Raw genomic sequence first — 19,049 nt, 5'->3', positions numbered from 1 at the left:
GCCCACTTCAGCCCGTTTCTGCCTCTTGTCACTGTGAAACCTCGAGCACTGAGCACACACAGGACCGTCCACCACGGCCCCGGGCCCATCCTCCATGATGGCCGTCAGCACCCTGTTGAGTCCTCCCCTCTCAGGGCCCCTCTGGTGTCCAGCGCTCACAGAAGTGCTGAGCCCGGTACGCCCGGCCCCGGTGTCCTCTGCCCTGGGCGTCCAGGTGCTGGTCTGCGGGAAGCCCTCCTGCGGGGCCCCGGGGCCCTGCCTGTCCCGCTGCGTCCCCATCCGGGCCTCAGCCAGGCCGGGGTGCTCTGCTCAGGCCTCAGCAGGATGATGTAGCACTTGGGGAGGAAGATGCCCCCCAGGAGTCCCGCCGTGGAGGCCAGGATGGAGAAGACCTCCACGGCCACGGTGGACTTGCCCCGGGCACTGTGGTACAGGGGCAGGAAGGCCAGCCAGACGCTGCAGAAGAGCAGCATGCCGAAGGTCAGGAGCCTGGTCTCGTTGAAGGCAGCAGGCAGGCCCCTGGCCAGGAAGGCCACAGAGAAGGTGGCCCCCGCCAGGAGGCCCAGGTAGCCCAGCACGCAGGAGAAGGCCAGGCCGGAGCCCTCCTGGCAGCGCAGGACCACCAGCCTGGGCTCCGAGCGCACGTCCCTGTCTGGGAACGGCGGGGAGGTGCCCAGCCACAGCCCGCACAGAGCCACCTGCGTCAGGGAGGCCACGAGGACCAGCGAGGAGGAGGCACGGGGGCCCAGGCACGCCCGCGCCCTGGACCCGGGCCTGGTGACCCTGAAGGCCAGGGCCACGGTCAGCGTCTTGGCCAGGACGCAGGAGACGGCCACGGTGAACAGCACGGCGAAGGTGGTCTGGCGCAGGAGGCAGGCGACGGCGGTGGGGCGGCCCAGGAAGAGCAGGGGACACAGGGCGCACAGTGCCAGGGAGGCCAGCAGCGTGTGGCTCAGGGCCCTGTTGTTGGCCCTGACCACGGGCGAGTCCCGGTGCCGCAGGAACAGCCCGAGGACCAGCAGCGCCAGGCCGGCCAGGCAGACCGCCGCAGCGGCCAGCGCCAGTCCCAGGGGCTCCTCAAAGGCCAGGAAGGCCTCTGTCCTGGGCAGGCAGCGGTCTCTGGCCGGGCTCGGGTACTGCTCCTCGGGGCAGGGAAGGCAGCGCGGCACGTCTGTGGGACACAGGCCGAGGCCACCGCGGTCACACCACCGCCTTCCACGGACAGCGCTCGGTCACCCGAATGGGCGGCCAACTCAGACGGGGCAGGGGCCACAGGTACCACCTGGACAGTCTCCCCAGCCGGGCAGGAACTGACCTCGGGAAGGGCCCAGGGCTCACCCTGTCCCCAGGATCCACGTGAGCAGGTCCTAACCCAGCACCTCAGGACAGGCCTGTGCTGAGACGGGGACAGTGCAGACCAGGAGGGCCAAGGGGAGGGCCTGCGCCTGCTGCCTGCTGTCCTCTGGGAAGGGGAGGACTACCTGCTGTCCCCTGGGAAGAGGGAGGACTGCCTGCTGTCCCCTGTAAGGGGGAGGACTGCCTGCTGTCCCCTGGGAAGGGGGAGGACTGCCTGTTGTCCCCTGGGAAGGGGGAGGACTGCCTGCTGCCCCTGGGAAGGGGGAGGACTGCCTGCTGTCCCCTGGGAAGGGGGAGGACTGCCTGCTGTCCCCTGGGAAGGGGGAGGACTGCCTGCTGTCCCCTGGGAAGGGGGAGGACTGCCTGTTGTCCCCTGGGAAAGGGGAGGACTATCTGCTGTCCCCTGGGAAGAGGGAGGACTGCCTGCTGTCCCCTGGGAAAGGGGAGGACTATCTGCTGTCCCCTGGGAAGGGGGAGGACTGCCTGCTGTCCCCTGGGAAGGGGGAGGACTGCCTGCTGTCCCCTGGGAAGGGGGAGGACTGCCTGTTGTCCCCTGGGAAAGGGGAGGACTATCTGCTGTCCCCTGGGAAGGGGGAGGACTGCCTGCTGTCCCCTGGGAAAGGGGAGGACTATCTGCTGTCCCCTGGGAAGGGGGAGGACTGCCTGCTGTCCGCTGGGAAGGGGGAGGACTGCCTGCTGTCCCCTGGGAAGGGGGAGGACTGCCTGCTGTCCTCTGACAAGGGAATGGCACATAGACACCCAGGGAGGACAGAGAGGACAGGAGTCAGTGCCCACAGTGTCCAGCAGGCGGGCAGGTCCTGGCCAACTGTGGGCACAGACAAGGGTGTGGTGCCGCAGCTCCCTGGACTGGCAACCTGAGAGGCCGGCAGGGCCTTGAGGGCCCCTGGGTCCAGGGTCCTCCCTCCCTCACCTGTGTGCTCTGCAAAGTGTCCCTCGGGGCAGGGGCTGCACTCGAAACAGCAGTGGGGGGCTCCCTGTCGGGGGGTCTGGCTGAACCCTGGAACGCAACTCCTGCTGCACACGGAGCTGGGCACCTGGGGACGAAGAGCAGGGAGTCACCAGCGACCCGCCAGGGCACGGGTGGCCAGTGGGGCCTCCTGCCTGCGGAAGCAACCACAGTGCATCCCGCCCACGACACAGGTGTCTCTCTGCCCACCAGAGCCAGATGGGACGGGCCCAGCCCTGCAGTGAGTGAGTGGACCTGCCAAGGGCTCCACCTGGACACCTGGACAAAGGAGCAGAGCTGGCCAGACAGTGTGTAGTGGGCCTTCCCAGGTTCCAGGACCTGCCCTAGACACTGCGGATCTGAGCACACACACCACACACTCACACACAGAAGTGCACACTCACACACTGACCCCAGGCACACTCACACAGAGACACATGCACATTCACACATGCAGACACCGGGGACACTCACACACACAGAACCCATGCACACTCACACAAAACCATGCACACTCACACACACAGACACATGCACACACACACACACAGAACCCATGCACACTCACACACTGACCCCAGGCACATTCACACACAGACACATGCACCCTCACACACGCTGACCTCGGACACACTCACACACACAGACCCCATGTACACTCACACAGAACCATGCAACTCACACACACAGTCATGCACACACACACACACAGACACCATGCACACACACAGAGAACCATGCACACTCACACACACACATGCACCCTCACACACACGCACACTCACACACAGAACCCTGCACACACACACATGCACACTCACACACACGCACACTCACACACACGCACACTCACACACACATGCACACTCACACAAACATGCACACTCACACAAACATGCACACTAACACAGAGAACCATGCACACTCACACACACACATGCACACTCACACACACACATGCACACTCACACACATGCACACTCACACACATGCACAGTCACACACATGCAGAACACACTCACACACAGAGACATGCAAGGCCATTCCACACCTACAGCTGAAGATGACTCTCTCCTCTGGGTGGGAACCAGCCTGCCAGGCGGGGCCAGCCGTCCACCACTGAGCTGCCACCCAGTCCTCCTGAGACTGGGCCTCACCACGTGCCCAGGCTGGCGTGGGCTGAGGGATCCTGCTGCCTCAGCCCCTGAGCAGCTGGGATCACGGGGTGGACCCTAGGCCTGGCTGACCCTTCCAGTCACACTCAGCAGAGGCCTGTCCCCTAAGGACGGGGCCACAGGGCTCACCCGCCTGGCTGAAGCTCCCTGGTGCCACCTAGCGCCAAGGACATGTCACGCATGTGCTGGGGACAAGGACCCTGGCCTCCGAGGTTCCCTCCAGCTCCAGTGTTCCAGGACCCCATTCCAAGTACCTGGGAGGCTCACCTGGAGGTTCTCCTGCAGGTGGACGGTCATGCTGCTCCCCGAGGAGCCTCGAGGGTCGATCTGGCCTACGTGGACCAAGTGGAATGAGCCCTCGGGGGTCTTCTGCCCTCGCACAATGTCAAATTTGGACACCAAATCCCCGTTGGCATCAAACGTGACCTCTGTGTCGTCCGGGGTCTTGAAGCGCACCTTCCTGAGGGGCTGGAGCAGCTGGGGAAGGAAGGGCCATGCTGTAGACTGGCCGAGGATGGTCCCTGGGCCTGGCACAAGCCAAGGCCACTGCCCTAGCGCTCAGCGGGCACAGCTCCACGCAGGGCCGACCCGTCGCTGGTCACATGGGCACTAAGCCTGCAGAGTGAGCAGGGCCCACGCACGTCTTAGAGCTTAACTCCGGTTGAAGCAGAGGGAGGTTTCCTACGGATGGTGAGTGTGAGTCCAGAGCACACTTGACGACAAGCCAGCCGCACACCTCACTTGACCCTGTTGCCCTGGATGGAGGAACCCACCCACATGCTCACACCCAGCTCCAGGGCCGCCTGGGCTGGGACAGCCTCAGCCTTCCCATCACACGCCTGGGCAGGCCACCCTGGCGGGGCTTCCAACGCGAGGCTCTGCCCAGTAGAGGGCACGTCCATGGCCTTCTCCCAGGCAGGCTAGGTCCAGCTGCCTGGCCATTCCTGCCTCTTCCCACACTGGGCCTTGCACTCCCACTGTGCCTGCCCTGCCTGCCCCACACCTGCTTGGCAGCCGCTTGCCACCCTCCACCTGAGAGCTCACAGGTCTCCCCAGATAGAGGACCTCCCTGGTCCACACCTCCACCACCCCCAGCTCTGCTCTGTCCCCCTCACAGCACACGGCGGCCCTGGACCCACATGGGCTTCATCTCGCTCTCTGCCCACACCCGACACTCACCACTCAGCACCCGGTGCTCAGCCGAACCGGTCCTGGGCTCTGGAGGGTGTCTGCACACAGCAGAGGCCCAGGCGGCCTGAGAGGACCTGCCCAGGGCACCCCGTCCTCAGCCACAGCACCTTGGGATTCCCTCCATCCAGCAGCCGGCGCAGAGACATCCCCGCTCACCTCAGGTGGGGCCTCTGGCCTGCACCCCAGTGACCAGGTCAACGCCCTCCTGCTGCCTCCTGTCCCCGTGTCCACCAGAAGGAGCTGCTACCCAGGCCTCAGCATCACGCCTTGGTGAGGAAGTCAAATCTCTAGACACCTCCAGACACTGGGACTGGCCAGCAAGGCTGAGGTGACCACTTCTTGGTTCTGCATGGAGGCCAGGAGACTCCTGCCTGACGCCTTCCTCTCTCAGTGACTGTGCATCCCTGCTCCCAAGGATGACGCTGGGACAGAGACGCGACCGGGAATGGGTTGCCTTGATGGCCCCTGGTGAGCAGCTCTCCTAGGACGCCATCCTCTGCACACAGGCCAGGGGCTGCGGCCCACCCGGCTCACCACCGCCTGCAGGGCTGATCCATGCACTTGGGCACCATCCTCTCGGTGGAGGTCCCAACAGCCCTGGCCATTGACCTGCTCTCTCCTCTCTTGTGCTGAGTCTCTGGAAATTCACAGGTGGTGCTGGGGCAGCCAGGTAAATTCAGCAGACTCAGCCTTGGACTCCACAGGGAAGGGGGCTCTGGAAGGTTTCCCTGGGGGTTTACTGGGAGGTTTACCTGGAACTTGAATTCCGCTAGGATCCCGGCTGTGCTAAGGGAGCGACACCGCGGCCCCGTGACTCACCTGTGCTCGGGTGGTGGGGGGCTCTGGGTCCCCTGCAGTGCTCCTGCCAGGGCGCAGACAGCAGGCCTGCGGCTGAGGAGTGCGTCTCGCTCCAGCCCTGCAGTGAGCACACCAGCACCCTCCACCCTCTGCTCACCTGCCAGGACAGGACGTGCCCAGGGTCTGCACGGGCCCCAGCCCAGTGCTCACAGCCCAGCAGGTCCTGGAGGGCATGGGCGATGCTGTACACGGGGGTGTATGCGATGTCCATTTTTTGAATCTCCCAGAAAGGGTCCTCGGTGCTTTGCAGACGTTCATTCCCTGAGCAGAGCTGGACACCACTTGCCACTGAGCCATTCTTGGGAGGCCACGTACACCCAAAGTTGACCTCCCAGAACCTCTCTATGAACATGTCCTCTGGGGTCCGACTCGGGTGCAGGTGAGCCAAGAACTCAGGGAAGCCAGGCACATGGCTACTATGACTCATAAGGCCAAAGGCTCCCTGCAGGACCTCAGAGGCGCCTGGCATGCTCAGGGCTATGGCCATGTGCACACTGTCCTTGCTGACCCAGACCTGGCCCGAGACCCGCAGGCCCAGCAAGCCCTGCAGGATGAGCAGGAAGCTCAAGTTGTTGAGGAAGACCAGAACCACCGTGGCAGTGCAGACCTGCATCCTCTGGACAATGGCGTCTGTGTCCTCCAGGGACTGCTGGGCAGGCACGTAGAGATGGGCCTCAATGCAGATGCCAGCCTGGCTCAGCTCCCGGGCAGCCAGTGAGCTGGCCTGCTGCCCATAGTCATCATCCTGGGCCAGAATGTCCACCCAGGTCCATCCCAACCGGACCACCAGCTGGGTCACCGCATAACACGATGTGAGGTCACTGGCCAGCGTCCGAAGGAAGGACGGGAACTGGGCCTTGTCACTGAGGATGGGCAGCGTGGATGAGTGACTGATCTGCAGGGAAGGGCCGGGCAGTGGCAGAGAGAAGGTCAGCACCAGGACTCAGGCCAGGCCCCCAGGATTGAAGAGTGGAAGGAGGACAGCCAGAGAGAGGGAGTGGCCAGTGTGCCCCTTAGCCCTGCAGGGTTCCCCACGACTGTCCGTGGAAGTCCTGCACCTCAGCAGCAATCCCTGCACACTCGGGGCAGCAGGTACCCCAAGCTGGAGCAGAGCTGGGGCATGAGCTTCTCCCGGAAATATGAGTGGTGTCTGCCCTACGGCCCAGGGCGCGTCCACCCCATGCCAAGAGGGGTCTTGTGAGGGTGTGGGGCTGGTGGGAGGAGGCCCCCATCATGATGGGCAGGACAGGAATGGACCAGCTCAGAGTGCCAGGGACCAGACCTGGAGCCTCAGCCTGGAGAGGAAGCCCACCAGGGACCAGCCTCCAAGAGCAGCCGAGGTGGGGCAGCTCCAGGACCAGAGCCCAGGACACCATGCTGGGACTCCAGGGGACCAGCCCCTCAGTGAGGGGACGCCCGCCCAGCAGGCCCAGAGACTCAGCCCAGTGCAGGACAGAGCAATTCCCACCAGCTGAGGGCTTCTACTCCAGGTCGTGGACACCTGCCCAGCAGGGAGGACAAACAGCAGGCTCTGGGAAGCACCGAGACCCCCAGAGACCACACACAGGCAGCCTTCCGCCAGCGAGCCATGCTCACACCCAGGAGGACGGGAGGCACACAGGCCCACACCTGGACGTGGACGGCAAGGGGCACCCGCAGCCAGAGAGCACGGTTCACACGCCCAGGACGGGACGGGCGGCCAGCACTGGGGACCCTGCACAGGACGCAGCACCCATTGGCAAGGAGAGGAGGGAGGGGCTGATCTGCACCACAGGGAGCCTGCAGGACCCTGGGGAGTGAGGACCTGGGGAGCAGAGGTCACACTGGGAAACCCTGGCCAAGCGGACCCACACGGACAGGGCAGGAAGGGCCTGCCTCAGGTGGGGGGCTGGAGCGGCAGCTGCTGGTCTGGGCTGTGCAGGGAGAGCCCTGCTCTCCCACCCTCAGCTGACCACCACACACCCTGAGCTGAGAGCCACTGAGTCGCCCACCTCAAGGTGTGAACTGTGGCCAGGATCACCTTCATCACGGTCAGGACTGAGGATGAGGAGGCTGGGGGCCACCAGAGTGTGACTAGGGAAGGTTGGCAGGTGACACTGTGGCACGAGTCAGGGGCTGCCTGGCCTCAAGTCCAGCTCCTGGACCTGGGTGGGGACTGCCTGGCCTCAAGTCCAGCTCCTGGACCTGGGTGGAGACTGCCTGGCCTCAAGTCCAGCTCCTGGACCTGGGTGGGGACTGCCTGGCCTCAAATCCAGCTCCTGGACCTGGGTGGGGACTGCCTGGCCTCAAATCCAGCTCCTTGACCTGGGTGGGGACTGCCTGGCCTCAAGTCCAGCTCCTGGACATGGGTCGGGAATGCCTGGCCTCAAGTCCAGCTCCTGGACCTGGGTGGGGATTGCCTGGCCTCAAGTCCAGCTCCTGGACATGGGTCGGGACTGCCTGGCCTCAAGTCCAGCTCCTGGACCTGGGTCGGGACTGCCTGGCCTCAAATCCAGCTCCTGGACCTGGGTGGGGACTGCCTGGCCTCAAATCCAGCTCCTGGACCTGGGTGGGGACTGCCTGGCCTCAAATCCAGCTCCTGGACCTGGGTGGGGATTGCCTGGCCTCAAATCCAGCTCCTGGACCTGGGTGGGGACTGCCTGGCCTCAAGTCCAGCTCCTGGACCTGGGTGGAGACTGCCTGACCTCAAGTCCAGCTCCTGGACCTGGGTGGGGACTGCCTGGCCTGAAGTCCAGCTCCTGGACCTGAGGTGGGGACTGCCTGGCCTCAAGTCCAGCTCCTGGACCTGGGTGGGGACTGCCTGGCCTCAAGTCCAGCTCCTGGACCTGGGTGGGGACTGCCTGGCCTCAAGTCCAGCTCCTGGATCTGGGTGGGGACTGCCTGGCCTCAAGTCCAGCTCCTGGACCTGGGTGGGGACTGCCTGACCTCAAGTCCAGCTCCTGGATCTGGGTGGGGACTGCCTGACCTCAAGTCCAGCTCCTGGATCTGGGTGGGGACTGCCTGGACTCAAGTCCAGCTCCTGGACCTGGGTCGGGACTGCATGGCCTCAAGTCCAGCTCCTGGACCTGAGGTGGGGACTGCCTGGCCTGAAGTCCAGCTCCTAGACCTGGGTAGGGACTGCCTGGCCTCAAGTCCGGCTCCTGGACCTGGGTGGGGACTGCCTGGCCTCAAGTCCAGCTCCTGGACCTGGGGTGGGGTGAGTTGGTCCTGGCCCTATTCCTCCTCTGATCCCCAGCTACCTCACTGACCATTTGGATTGCACTTGTCTCAAGAGAAGCTTACCTGGAGGACAGTACTGGACAGAGAGCAGGGAGGTAAAAGGAACCAGCCACAGAGCAGAGTGGTCAGTACCCTTCCAGACACCCTTGCCCTTGCTGCCCTGCTGAGGGTCAGCTCTCGTGAAGGCTCTGGGGAGACTCACCTGGGGAAACTTGTAGAGCCCCAGAAGCCTGGCCATGGCCATGGACAGGGCTGACCGCGTGTCCCCGACCACGGCCACCCTGGGCAGGCGGGGTCCGCAGGCGTAGTTGGGGATGGGCTCCTCCTGCCCCGTGAGAAAGCTCATCATCTCAAACACGGCTCCGTGCACTGAGCACCCAGAGTTGCGGATGGAGAAGCCCAGGGTCAGGTTGGGCAGCAGGTGGACGCTCCTGTTGATCTCCTCCACGGCAAACACAAAGCTCTGGGCCACCAGGTAGCTCCACAGGGACAGGCTGAGTGGAAAAGCCCATGTTCACACTGCCCAGCGGGCAGACAGCGGGACCGTGTGCCCCTGCCGCTCCCAGGTTGGACGAAGGGCAGGGACAGGCACATGCCCAGGGACCTGACGACCCACAGGCGGCCCCCAGAACCCCTGCAGGGGAGGAAGGGAGGACAAAGCCCACAGCCCTCAGCTGGACACACAGGAGGCTGACTCAAGAGTCTCAGAACCTCCAGGAAAGCCACCTCAAATGTCCACCTCACCAAGGGCAGGATCTGGACTCTGAGCTCGTCCCTCCCTGGTGGACCCCTGTGCCAGCGCAACACAGAGTGCCCACACCACCGTTCACGCTGCTCACTTTAACCTGAGGGCCATGTGAGACACGGAGCCTCCTGGGCCTCCTTTCCAGTCAGGTGGGGAAGGAGGCAGGTCCTGGGGAGGACAGTCGGCATTTTCTTCTGCCCCTTCTGGGCCTGGGCAGGGCACCAGGGGCTCTAACGCTGACCACACCAGCCCTTGTGTGTTCTGTGTTGAGGCAGGGTCTGGCCCAGTCGCCGGGGTGGCCCTAAAGGGCATCCTCCAGGCTCACGAGCACCTGGCTGGGGTCCCAGCACAGTGCCCTCGAGACACGAGGCAGACTTTTAGTAATGCTGAGCCCACCATTTAAATACGGCCAGGAGGACCGGGCTGGACCCTGAGAGCAGAGGCACACGCGATCTGAGTCCAGGGAGGACACAGGACACAGGCAGACAGGACCCACAGGGCCACATGCACAGCAGTGTCACCAGAGGGGTTAATGTCACCTCTGCTGGGTACCCACCCTGTTTTCACACAGCAGGTGCATGAGACCCGTGCCTGGCCAGTGGGGCCATCAGGAGGACAGTGACACAGCACCCAGGCCTCAGAGCCTGGTCAAACCTGGACAGGGAGAGGTTGAGTAGGCTGGGGACCACCCACCAGCCTGGACACACAAGGACTGACCCTGAGGAAGACTAGGACCACCCACCAGCCTGGACACACAAGGACTGACCCTGAGGAAGACTGGGGACCACCCACCAGCCTGGACACACAAGGACTGACCCTGAGGAAGACTGGGGACCACCCACCAGCCTGGACACACAAGGACTGAACCTGAGGAAGACTAGGGACCACCCACCAGCCTGGACACACAAGCACTGACCCTGAGGAAGGCCAGGGACCACCCATCAGCCTGGACACACAAGGACTGACCCTGAGGAAACTGGGGACCCCCCACCAGACTGGACACACAAGGACTGAACCTGAGGAAGACTAGGGACCACCCACCAGCCTGGACACACAAGGACTGACCCTGAGGAAACTGGGGACCACCCACCAGCCTGGACACACAAGGACTGACCCTGAGGAAGCCAGGTGACCACCCACCACCTGAACACACAGGACGGACCGTGAGGAAGCCAGGTGACCACCCACCAGCCTGGACACACAGGATGACCCTGAGGAAGCCAGGTGACCACCCACCAGCCAGGACACACAGGATGACCCTGAGGATGCAAGGTGACCACCCACCAGCCTGGACACACAGGATGACCCTGGCGATGCCCTCTACATCCCCCTTGCCCTCGGCTCTCCCGCCCAGCACCCGGGCACTTACTCTGAGGAGGCCCGTCCCACGGGAGGAGCAGTGAAATTGAACAGGGTGACCTCATCGAAACACAAGATGGAGAAGCTGCCCCCCACCACCACGTCCCCCGGTCGGTCGAAACGGGAGCTCGAGCCTGGCAGGCGCCAGCTGAATGGCCCAGAGAGGGTGACGCTGGGGCGAGGGCCCAGGACGGCAGGCAGCAGGGCCCACAGCCACATGCCCGCAGGGTCAGGACGGCCAGTGCCGTGGCAGCCCCCGTGTGGAACTGTGTCCTGCAGTGACAGCGCCTTTTACCTGGATCTACCTGGACCAGACGCCTGGGCTGAGGCTCATCTGCACCAGCAGCCTCCAGGCCCTGGGGAGACGGGACCCGGGCTGCAATGGGGGCCACCAAGCCCCAGGCCTATTACAAGTTTCTCTCTCCTCCCCTGGCTCCCCGGCGCCCTGCGGCTGGGGCTGGGCTCTGGCGTCCTCTGTCCGCCTGGGAGGGCCCCCTGGGTCCTGCTTGCTTTCTGAGGGACTGCAGGCCCAGGAGCAGCTGCTCTGGGTCCCCAGGACACTGCTCTGCAGAGGGGCCCAGGAGGCCCAAAGCCCTGAACCCGGAGCGTGTGAGCCCTGGAGAGGGGCGTGTCCTCCAGCTGCAGGTGGCCAGGCCCAGCAGGCAGCAACAGGGCTCCTTGGGATCCAAGGCCCTCAGCGCCCACTCTGAGGCCAGGGCCCAGGTCCAGGCAGGAGGGAGGCTGGGCTGGTTGAGGCTGGACGGGCGCAGCCTGGGGCGCTCTGGAGAAGAAGGCTGCCCTGCGACCTTGGAGGCAGGGAGGCAGTCGGCACCCGGTGAGGCCGGGTCACACCAGCAGGGTGGGGTATGGTGGTGGACACAGGGCCCCCGTCCCTTGCTGGTCACTGGTGGGGACAGGGATGGTGCCGCCCCTCTGAGGCAGCACTGCAGATCCTCCAAATGACACCCAGGTGTGGCGGCTCGGCCCGGCCCCTTCCCACTGCACACCCTGGGCAGGACATCCCAGGGCTCAGGAACTCCATAGCCACTACAGAGCACGAGGGGGGACCAGATGTCCACGGGCCGGCCTGCAGTGTCCACTGGTCAGGGGGCCTCCAATGGAAGGGCATCGTCCAGGAGAGGAGCGGGGTGCTGAAGCTGCTCCACCTGCCCACACCAGGATCACCCAGGTCCAAGAAGACACGTCAGCCACCTACGCTGACCACACTGCCCTGCAGCCTCTTGAACAGGCAGCTCCACAGGGACAGAGCTCGGTCAGTGCTGACCAGAGGCTGCAAGTGTTGTAGAGGGGCCCTGGGGGCCATCGGGGTCATGGAGCCGTGCTGGCAATCGGCAGGAGCCAGGCGGCACTGCTGGACACCGCTGACCCTGGGCAACAGATCACGGTCACCCTGTAATGAGTGTACTGGTCCCTACAGCAGTGGAGACAGCTGTCCCTAATCCCATAGGGGGAACTAAGACAGGGGCCGCTCGTTTAGATCAATGTAGTAGCGCCCGATGTCCTTCCTGCCTCCCCTTCACAATAGAACACCTGGGGATGAGGTGGACAGTAACACAGAAGTCGTCCCACTTGGTGACCTCGAACAGCTGAGGGGCCAGGCATGGAGTTACTCCTGACATACAAGCAAACCATGTTCCCTCGGGGGCCGCAGCATGCTGCTCATGTGGGCCTGAGGAAATCCCAAGGGCTGCAGTGGACGTGCAAGAATAAGCAGTAGAGAAAACATGATTCACGTGTTTCAGTCTTATCTTTGGAGGGTGGTGGGAGTCTCTGAGGGCTGTCCCTTTTCTGTTGTCTTGCCTCAGATGTGATCGATCCACATTGTGAGCAAGTCTCCTCCATTTCAGCCGGGCATTTGTCCGTTTTCTGGAAACACTTTCACAGATGTAGTCTCCTGGCTGGAATGGGTGTTGGAAACCGTGCTCTCTTGGACTGGCTCTCTCCTAAGTTGAGCCTGTTGGAGAGACTTCACCACAGGTTGGAGCAGGGGCAGGTTCTTGGTAAGGGTGGAGGGAGGGCTCCGGAAGCATTAGCATTTCAATCTCTTGGACGTCGTTGGCCTCCAACTTCCTGGACCCAAACCGGCCTTTATTTTTAACCCAATTACCTGTCTATATCGGCTGTCTTTTGATTTCTTTTATTATTACCCCTCTAATTTTAGGGACATCTTACTACTGTAAGGAAAACGGGCAATGAGCGCTCTTGATGCTTCAAGCTGAGGGAGGACACAAGGGATGGAGCATGCACTTTGGACCCCCTTTTAAGAAATTGAGGCTGTCTGGGGTAAACGTCTGGTTCCATGAAAGGACAAAAAGATATGAATACTGAAATGAGAGTGATACAAAATAAATATTGTAGCATCTGGAACATGTCACTGAGTATCATTAAGATGACAGAAATCAATAATCTCTCACCAGGAGGTGCGAGAACTGAGATACTGTTCCCGTAACAAGGCCTAATAGAGTCTAACAAGGCTGGAGAGAATAAGGCCTTCATTTGTAAATCTTTAGCACTGTCGGACTTACCAGGAATGTAAACACAGCGTTTAGTTCAGTTACCTAATGTCATCTGATGTTTGTAAAACATGATCTCTTGGCATGATCTCTTTGTTTACTAGAGATCCCTTTACTTTTGTTACCTGGGCTACAGAATCATGCTAGCAAACACTGATGGAGTCTACCTGTACAGGAGGTTAGGAGGATCTGTAGGCTTTAAACTGACTAAAAACATATAACTCTAGTAGTTTCTCTTGATAGTTGTCAGGCATTTCTGTCTAAGGATCTCTTTTGTCTCCTCCAGTTTTACTTATTTTGGGGGCTAACACAAGTGTACATCTCAAGGTACATTAAAGTAACTATTGTTTAGTTTCTAAAATGTCCAGGAATGACTGTGTTTTGGTTTTAACTGTTTTGCTAGGTGCTTAAGATCAAGCTGGTCAAATTGACCTTGTTCCTGTCTGCTGTTAAGGGTCAGCTGAGTTCCCACAGGGTCACTCTTGGGGAACTTGAGAGCAGCTTCTTAACTCCTTTAGTGCCATTCACCTGGCAGGGTCTCCTTGACGAGGTGGCTCTTTTGGAAGCATCAGGGATGTCTCCCTTTCCCAAGGACCCTCCTCTGCAGCAGGTGCACTGATTGGCCTTTTATCCTCCAGTGCTCTCATTAATCCCCCTGATCCGGAGGTCGTGTGGCCCAGAGTTGCAGAGTTTCTTAGAGAAGTTCTCTTGTTCCCTGGGTTCAGGCTGACTCTGAGGGAAAGAGCCAAATACTGATTCTCTTGGCCCTTTTATTTTAATCTCAGTCTATAAATGTGTTCTTAAACTTCCAGCATTCAGTCTCCCCAGTCGTACAGTAAGAGTGCTGGGCTTTTACTCTAATGTCTATGACTTGACAGTCATTTACCCACATTTAATAATTGGGGTCTATATTATCTGTCCTATACATGATGGCTTATGATTTCAAATTAACTCAATTTTTTTGTTTTTGAAGCATTACTTCAGCAAAACACTAATCCAGCAACAGTTAAAGAGTTTACAAGGCAAATACAAAATGGAATTAACAGCAGTGAAAGCATATTTCCTTGTGTAATAGCTATCTTGAATTTTGACTGAGCTATATATTATATCCCCTGTTGGAGATCACAGTCATTTTACAACAAAAACCAATCGTTTGAATATGACTTTGAATGAGATGAAGTCTGGCTTATTCTGGAGCCACTGTAACATGTAGTAAGGTGGGAGGCAGGGCCTTATCTCAGGTAAGGGGGGCTCTTCATAAATCTTAGGTAAAGTGGTCAAGTTCTCAAGCTGCTCTTTGTCTTCTTTTTAAATACCATTTTATAAATTTTTCATATATTATTTCCTAAGTCTATATGAATGTTAGTTAACACAATACAATATTACATCTTAAAAGCGGAGAGAGTTTTAACTTTCCTTTTGCATAATAAAGTGATAAAATGCTTTCCTGTTTCATGATATTAACATTTAAACAGAGCAGGCGCTCATTATCTTTTAGAAATACATTTACATTTTTGTCCCAGTGTAGAAGGTGACATAAGGTTCAGGTCCAGATACAGAACACTAAATGCTATAAATAAATCCCCAATAAAATTTTCTATTCTGATAAGTTTAAAATTACCATTACAACCTTACATTGGAGAACACCAGTTTGATAAAATGTTCCTTTAAACCATTCCCTATAAAGATTTTATACCCAGAAGATAGGAACACATTTAATATATAAAGAAGAGTAATAGCATTACAGTTACATTAATATCTTCATATTAACCAAGTTGAGTTTTTAAAGAAAATTTACACTTTGCAATGTGGTACAATGCTCCAAAATAACAGGCGCTGTTTAGCCAGAGTTGTACAAACCCCAATTTTTACGACCAGCTCTTCTAGAGAATAAAATTAGCAGGCATGATGCTAACAGAAAATTGATATTTTAAGAATTATTTGTCATTTTACATATGGACTGAACTTTGGTTTATATCAGTGCATTAATATTTGACCTTACAGAATAAGCTCGAATAGTTCACTGTTGTTTAATTATACGTACACACAAACCTTTTAAAATTTACCCTTAATTTATGCTTTTTGATCCCTTAATTAGACACTCTTGTTGTTTACATGGATGTATTACACTTTTATTTTATCACATAACGATTTTCTTACCTAGAAACAATTTTTACTAATTATATTTTTATATTTAGAACCATTTAAATTTTTAAATCTGTTGATCCCCTTTTTAAAATATATATTTTGAAACAACCCTTGTAAATTTCTGAATTGAGATTAATTACTCCATTTTCATAAGGTGAAATACTTGGTGATTTATGGAACTCTATTTAAATATAGTTCATACTTTTGGACCCTCTGTATAGAATAATACCTGTTGAGAACATTAGTAACCTTGTTTTCAATGATAACATAAAGTAATCTTAAACCCTCTTTTTATTTACCAATTTATGAAAACACCAAAATTGTTTAAGTATGTTATCCTGTGGAATTTAAGGAGTTACGAGTACTGGATGTTATCTTTAACAGTTAACATTTGAACTCCTGAAGTCAATCCATGATTAATCCCATATAAGTCAAATCTAGTTTAGTTTTTTTTAAAAAATGCCAAGAGATCACAGAAGTGTATTGGACAGCATCAACCTTTTCTTCCCAGTTGAAGAAAAATTTAGAAAACACAGATATTAGACATTTTTTAAAATTAACATATTACGGGGCTGGGGAGATAGCTCAGTTGGTAAAGTGCTTGCCTTGTAAGCACAAGGCCCTGGGTTCGATCCCCAGCACCCAAAAAAAAAAAAAAAAAATTAACATATTACTAGTTGTGTGACCACCTAGAAAAACTTGTGAGTTAGCAAGTTTTAAAGACAGCTTTTCTTTTAATTGTTTACCCAATTTAAATTGAACTTTTTAAATCATGTAAAGTTATGATATTTGGATCCTTCTTTTTCATTATTTTAATTGATGAGCTCACATGTCAATTTTGGAACCAAACATATGTGGACATGATAATACACATATACATAAAAGAGATGGACAAAGGCCTCATAGCTTATTTTTTAAAACCCATTAGACTGAGAGTTGACCCTTGTAAACTGGTCTCTGAATGAAACAGAGCATTAAGAAAACTTTATACTTCAATAAAATGTCTGATCAAAAATTAACTTAGGTGCACCAGATCAAAAATTATGAACTCAAAAAACTAGAATTTTAAGTCTTTTTGGCTTGATGTGGTCCCTCTCATCACAGATGAAAAGAATTAAGAGAACATAGACAAGGTTGTGCCCTATCCCTCCCTGAAGGAGATTCCCGAGGAGACAGCAAGGGAGCTGCTTCCACTGGTCTCCTGGGAGAGCCCCTCAGGTGGGGTCTTGTTCTACCCGGTTTTCCTGGTCTCTTGGATGGCAGCCATCAAAATGTTAGCCTGGCACTTTGGTTGACCAACTGCAATAGTTGGAAGTTTCTATTGGCAGCAGTTTACATTTTAATGTAAGCTTTAGTGAACATGGTTAAACACCTGTCTTAATCTTTCATTTTTTTTCAAATTTGACTATAAAACATTTGATCAGGATGTCCAGGCTGCCCAAAGACAATGTGGTGGTCCCCGAGGAGGCCATCTGACCTCGAAAGCTGGCCATTCTCTCTCAGAGAATTGAGGGAGAGAAAAGATGTCACAGCGGGTCCTGTGCACTCGGCCCTTCTCTGGAATTCCTGGAAATTGGTCAATATGCGTTGAAGGGTGTGCAGGACCAACACGAGGGAGACCGACCCACGTCCACACTCAAGGCAGCAAAAAACAGAAAAGAACAAACAAAAACGTCCCAGTAGCCGGTGTTCCCGAGTTCCCAGAGAGTGAGCATCCCAGGCGGCCGCAGGCCGGGTTGGCCACGGAGGGAAGGAGCCTGCGCCACCGAGATGGCCTTGGAGGCCACTTCCCTTTCTCCGCCAGGTGCGAGTCCCAATGTGGTCAAAGAGGGACTCTCCGCGGGAAACCAGGGCGGTGGGAGGAGGAATCCGCGGCCCGTGCTAACGTGGCCATCACTGAACTGTTCTTCCAGGAGAAGGGCATTCGCTGCGCCCCGACGTGTCCCCAGCGTAACCAGCACCCGCGAGCGCACTGGGGTTCGCGCTCAGGATGGCAGACCTGCTGGCACACAGCGGCGGGAGCAGCTCAGCCGAGTCCCAGGACCCAACATCCGACTGAAAACCCGAGGCTGGACAAACGCCCGACGCCGCCGAGCTGCGCGAACCAAAAGACTGGCGACAGCGGCGCGGCCACCGAGAACACCCGCGCACGGATCGACTAGCTGAGCAGCGACCGAGCGAGAGTGCGCGAGAGAAAACGGTGCCGCTGGGCTCGTGCAAAGGACCGCAACTGGCCTGGACGCCAGCGACGAATTTCCGCTATGGCGCCTCCGCGGTGCTGTCACCGAGAATCTGGAGACAAGAAGACAAGAGCGGTACTGCGCCCCAGGCTCGGTGCAGATGTGTGCTCTGGCAGAAAACCGTCGGGGGCGCGCTGCTGGTCAGAGAGCCACTGGGAATGCCGGGAAGGCAGCAGGGACCTGGGAAGCGAGCTGCTGAGACACTGTGGCTGTCTAGCTTGAGAGTTCCTTCCTTCCCAGAGCTATGAGCCTGAGGTCAAGGTCAGAGCCCACAGGACCCTTGCACAGCCTCCTCATGCAGGGCACTGCCACAGCAGCTGGGCATCCTGTGCCCTTGCACAGGAACACCCCCAGGCACCAGGCACACCACACCATGAGGCCACCAGAGACCCCAGTCCCAGTCACTGCTGGACCACCCTCTGTCACTGCTCTCCACTCACCACTTCATGGGACACTCGTACCCTGTCACAGCACATTGTGGAACCTCATGACTCTGTCACACCACCTCAGGGGACTCTCAGGACACCTGTCACAGCACCTCAGGGGACACTTGTGACCCCTCTCACCAGCACCTCAGGGGACATGTGTGGCCCTGTCACAGCACCTCAGGGGACACTTGTGACCCCTATCATACAGCAACTCAGGACACTCAGGACACCTGTTATGTGGTCACATGAGGACACTCGTGGGACCCAGCACTCAGGGGACACTGGTGAGGCCTGTCACAGCAGCAGCGGGGGCCACATGGCTCAGCACACACATTCCCACGCCATGAACATGACATGCTCCTCACAAGTCCCTCACTTCCCACCCTGGGCTGTGTGTGCAGCCTGAAGTTGTCTCTGTGCAGATGTTGACACCTGTTCACTCTTTATGATGCACTGGTGTGGATCCTGGGGTAGATGATGAAACCACCATTTAATCACTTAGTCCACTATTCAAAACATTCATGACACCTTTCTACAATTTTTTCCTTATTTCTAGAGTACAGGGTTCATCGCTGAGTTTTTCCAAACTGTCAAACATCTAAAGAAAAGAAAACCTCTCACACAACAAGGAAGCCTGTTAAGTGGCCCTGTGGACTGTGCAGCTCACTCAAACCCTCAGGCCCACTGGCCAAAACGTGGATCTGCACACTTGCTGTCCTTGGTGGCACCTGTTGCACCTTCATGACACTTCCGTGATGCCAGAGAGACAGGAGACACAGCAGGGGACAAGGGGACAGTTCAGAGTCACCGCCTGGGAGAAATCACCACA

The 19,049-nt window shown here is 57.2% G+C and overlaps 1 protein-coding gene across 1 annotated transcript; it reads right to left on the bottom strand.

Moving 5' to 3' along the window:
- Nucleotides 1–155: 155 nt before the first annotated feature.
- On the bottom strand, nucleotides 156–11,089 carry LOC124966242 (vomeronasal type-2 receptor 26-like). The gene is made up of 6 exons (XM_047527276.1): nucleotides 10,881–11,089; nucleotides 8,969–9,260; nucleotides 5,645–6,442; nucleotides 3,766–3,975; nucleotides 2,288–2,411; nucleotides 156–1,171 (listed from the first exon to the last, which is right to left on the bottom strand). The coding sequence occupies exons 1-6, from the start codon at nucleotides 11,087–11,089 to the stop codon at nucleotides 156–158; spliced, it is 2,649 nt and encodes an 882-aa protein (XP_047383232.1).
- Between the last annotated feature and the right edge of the window lie 7,960 nt (nucleotides 11,090–19,049).

Source organism: Sciurus carolinensis, chromosome 16, assembly GCF_902686445.1.
Source record: "Sciurus carolinensis chromosome 16, mSciCar1.2, whole genome shotgun sequence".
In the NCBI taxonomy this organism is placed as follows: domain Eukaryota; kingdom Metazoa; phylum Chordata; class Mammalia; order Rodentia; family Sciuridae; genus Sciurus; species Sciurus carolinensis.
This window is presented reverse-complemented; position numbering and strand designations above follow the sequence as displayed.